We start from the raw sequence: 4,676 nt of genomic DNA on the forward strand, positions 1-4,676 counted from the left end.
GATACATTCCGCGTATATGGATTTCATGTGTTCGGGTTTTTGAGTTTTATTAGGTCTCATAAATTCGGATTATGAGTATTATTAAATACACCCAAGTGTACCATTCACCCGGATGGCCAAGTGTACCGTATACCCATAATTATTTATTATCATTTTAATGATTGTTTTTCATTTTATCATCAAATGAAAAGCAATAACTAACTTTACATTAGTTTGGCGTATGGTATAACAAATTCTACGGATTTGATAGTATCCTAGTGATCCCTTTATCATCTGACACAATACGGGAATGAGTCTATTAAATTTGAAATGGAGATTGAGTCGACTTAATTTGAAGTGACTCAAAGTACCTCATGCGGTTTGTTATTTAAGTTATACGGCAATCATATTCAATTAGCATGACTTAAATGACTAGTTCTGGTTAACACCCAATCAAACGGATTAACAAATTAAATACAAAGTACTAGTATATCATTTAGTAGTTTGGTTCAATTACTCTATAATCCGTATTTCTGAACAAAAATAAATAAATAAATTTTCATCATAATTGCATAATCTCTACTTTCTCAAGGATCAACCTTAACACATCCGATGTAACAAACAAAAATGCTTTAGAAGTTAGGACTACTACATTAGTTGATTCACTTATGAGAAGGACTAACCGTCTAGCCCTACTTAATTAAGTACCTCTAGTAGTTGACAACGTGACCAACTAATTGGTCGTCAAGAAAGATCATAAGAATATAAGTTAGGCTTATATCACTTATATGTAATACGAACACATGCTTTATAAAAATTAAACTATTTTGAGAAATAAAATCTTTGAAATAATTCTTTCCCCGCACATATTATATACACACTTTCCAAATCCTTAAAATAAAATCAATTCTTCCTGATTTCTAGGAAAAAAAATTCACTTTCTTAATTTTAAGGGAAAAAAAGATTTTACATTATGCAGAAAGATCTTGCAAGATACTACAGTTGTAAAAATACGAGCAATACATTTACATGCCTTGTACAAAGGTTTTATTCAATTTTTTTCTATTAATTTATTTTTTATAATCTCCTTCATTTAGCAATTGTATAAATATAAACCCATTATATTATTTGGACATACCTTTTTCCTTCATTACTGTCCTAATATTTTTCCTCTTGTCTCTCTTTCAAATTCTAGCTCAAAAATCGTTCTAATTATGGGTAAGGAGAAATCATTAAGGCAATTCATAGTAAACGAGAAGAAGAGAAATTTATACTTTCGACAGAAAAAGAAAACTTTGATTAAAAAAGCAAGTGAATTGTCAATTTTATGTGATGTTCCAGTTTGTGTCATCATCTTTCCTTATGTTAAAGGTAACAAAATTTCCGTAAAACCCGAAATTTTTTCGTACACGGGTAAAGAAGAGTGCCAAAACACCCAATCTGCCATCAACTACAATGTTACAACATCAAACCCGGAGTTGGCTCGTGACATAATCAATCGTTACTTAGCAATTTCTAAGGATGTTAGAAGTAACAAGAGGTCACTTAACTTAAGTGACGTGTTGAAAGATGTTAATGAGGAAAATTTGGTAAAAAGGGACCAAGATTTGTATAATATAAGGTGCAAAAGTACAAATCTTTCTGAGTTCACTGATGAACAACTTGTTGAATTGCTTGGCAATTTGGAGCATAAGCTTGATTCTGTGACGCGTAGAATTGCTGCGATTAAGAGTATTAACAATCATGGATTTGCTGCTGATCAACAAGAAATTCAAGCGTTTAACGTCGATAATTTGCTGTTGTCTAATTTTGTTGAGATGTTTGCTACTGCCGATTATGAAGGGAAGTATGACATGAATATGATGAGTCCTTCTCCTAGTAGCCACACTGATATTGATCAAGGGACACGATTTGCTGATTACTATCCTCTGCAATGCATTCCGAAGATGGAGCCTACTCTTATTGGCTACAATAACTTCAATCAAGGGTTGGGATTTGCTGATGATTATCCTCTGCAATGCATACCAACGATGAGTCTTACTCCTACTAGCTACACTGATGTTGATCAAGGGTCGGGGTTTGCTAATAATTGCTCTCTGCAATACATACCAGCGATGAGTCCTACTACTAGCTACACTGATGTTGATCAAGGGTCGGGATTTGCTGATGATTATCCTCTGCAATGCATTCCAATGATGGGCTGTTCTATCTACAATGGTGATATAGGGCCACAATTTGTTGATAATTTTCCTCTGCAATGCGACTATTCTATGATGAGTGCACGCTACTGCAATCAAGAGTCAGAGTTTACTGATAAAATGCTGTTGCAATGCAATCCAATCTACTACCATAATCAAGAGCAAGGATCTGATGGTGATATTTCGGGTATGCAGTCTTATAGTACGGAGTTATCCTATGATGTCTGATATTTTCTCTCTGAAAGTCTAGTAGTAGAAGTGTTACTGCTGTCTGTAAACCTCTGAAATTGTGTTGTTATTATCCAATTCTTTCATCAGATAATTTATTCACATAACTCTAGTATATAAGGCAACAGAATAACAGTTAAAATTGATGACAGAGCTTTAAATTTTACCATAGAAGGCAGGTTGTAACATTGCCACTCCGACATAATCTTTCTTAAATTTGGTTATTTGTAATCCTAATTCAAATAGTTTTCTAAATCAACTACACACAGAAATTTGCTTTCTTTCAATAAATATGGCTTAGATTCCGTAGAAGGACTATAGCAATCGTTTTCTGTAGAAGCGAAGAAGTACCTATCCAACAGACCAACATTTGTAAGTGTTGACTGATAAGCTGACATATTACTAGGGATCCTCGCTTACATCTCATGTTACAACATCAAACTCGTTTGTCATTCATGGTAGGATACTAGCTAGGATGGACAAAATGCACATTAGACAATTCTCAAGCTGACTGTCGTAAATTCATAATGCATTATAATTAATAAGCATCTTTCTTTATGATAATTATACAGTCTTAAACAAACCTCTTGATCTTAGTATGACAAGCAGCAACCTCATCGGTAACACAGTAACACTGGACCACATAGTACGCGATTCATAGCTTGTCCTTAACTTGTAAGGACATGCTATTCCAATCAAATGGTATGACCGTATGAGAGAATCAACATTTAATACATTAATCAAAGAAAGCAACTAACTAACTTCCCTTCACAGACTGTTTTAAGACGCAAGACAATCATCACAATGACCTTAACTAAATTCGACGAAAGCTGCAAACAACAATTGTAAATGAACAATGCAAAAATAAGAAATCAAGCTGTTGATAACACTAACCAAATTTTCATTAAACCAAAAAATGTGTAACTTTATTGAGTTTATTCCAATTGCTTTTACATGAAAGAAAAGATACAGTGTAATCAAACTAAGCATATTCACAGAAACCTTTTCCCTGTCCAAAAATCTTCCTTTAAGACTTCAATTACAATTAGCCAAACAAATCACAACAATAGCTGAGATACCCGAATCCTACATAGGTGATGATTCGAAATCGAGCGAGCCAATTAGCAATTCATCATCCCTACTACTTCCAAATGAGGAGTAAGTAGCACTAGGAGTAGGACAAACACTATCAAATTGATCCCACTCTTCACCCTTCATAAGCACCTTCAATTTCTCCCTACACATCCTCAATTGATCCTCTAATAAACTCCTTTCGGATTCGTGTCTCATTATAATCCATTGAAGTGATTGATTAACCTCTTGATCATGTAACTGTTTCTCTTCAGAAACTCTCTGCAACTGATTAACCTGCATTTGAAGAACACTCTTATCATTCTGAAGCCGCAATATCATCGCCATTGCCTCGTCGACAGAGGAAGTAGCAGCCATTCTCTCCTTCTCAAGCTCATTTTGAGCAACATAAGCCCTTTGTCTCTGAATTTTTACCATCTTTCTCAGAGTAATAACGTCGAACACTTGGTCTTCATGACAGCATTCCTTCCAATCCTCCCTTTCTTCTCCAATTCTACCAACACCATCATTAAACCCACAATTAAAACCCAAAACTTCATCGATTTCCTCGAATTTCTGGTCCCCACTGAAAACCCTAGACATCTTCTTAGTGGTCCCATTCTCAAATGACAACTTCTTTAAACCATTAATTTCATCATTACTAGAGCAAATCAACGAAAACCCTTTTCTCTCCTCACTAGATTTCCCCCTAAATTTGCAATTCCCAGTAAATTGCAACACCACAAACCCTAGAAAAAACATAAAGAACAACACGAAAACATTGAAAATCTTGGAAAAACACCCGAAAATCAAAAACCCACATCCAAAATCATCAAAATTCGTCAGCAAAACCTTCAAATTAGATACACAATCCATCAAGAAAATTGAACTCGAAATTGACTGAAAAATTAAAAGTACCCTTTTATAAAACTCGATAGTTGAACACAAAACAATAAGGAAACAGAGACGACCCATCAATCTGTATTGGGTAGAGCGAGATATTTTGTATAGAAAAGAGAGAAATGTTGCTCCTTTTGATGCGAGATAAAGAAGGTAAAGGGCCGCCATTGATGAACACAAAGTAAAGGACACGAAGCTATTGAAGGTTTGCCCACATGGAGAGAGAGTGAGATGAGCGTAGAGTTCGGTGATGATATTGGAGTGATCAAGGTAGTTTGGTGAAGAAACTATATTGTATGA

The 4,676-nt window shown here is 34.8% G+C and overlaps 1 protein-coding gene across 1 annotated transcript; it reads right to left on the reverse strand.

The window, feature by feature from the left end:
• Positions 1–3,319: 3,319 nt before the first annotated feature.
• On the reverse strand, positions 3,320–4,676 carry LOC145560480 (protein FLOURY 1-like). The gene has a single exon (XM_081621735.1). The coding sequence runs from the start codon at positions 4,542–4,544 to the stop codon at positions 3,492–3,494; it is 1,053 nt and encodes a 350-aa protein (XP_081477861.1). The 5' UTR covers positions 4,545–4,676; the 3' UTR covers positions 3,320–3,491.

The sequence above is a fragment of the Chenopodium album genome, chromosome 9, assembly GCF_948465745.1.
Source record: "Chenopodium album chromosome 9, dcCheAlbu1.1, whole genome shotgun sequence".
NCBI lineage: Eukaryota > Viridiplantae > Streptophyta > Magnoliopsida > Caryophyllales > Amaranthaceae > Chenopodium > Chenopodium album.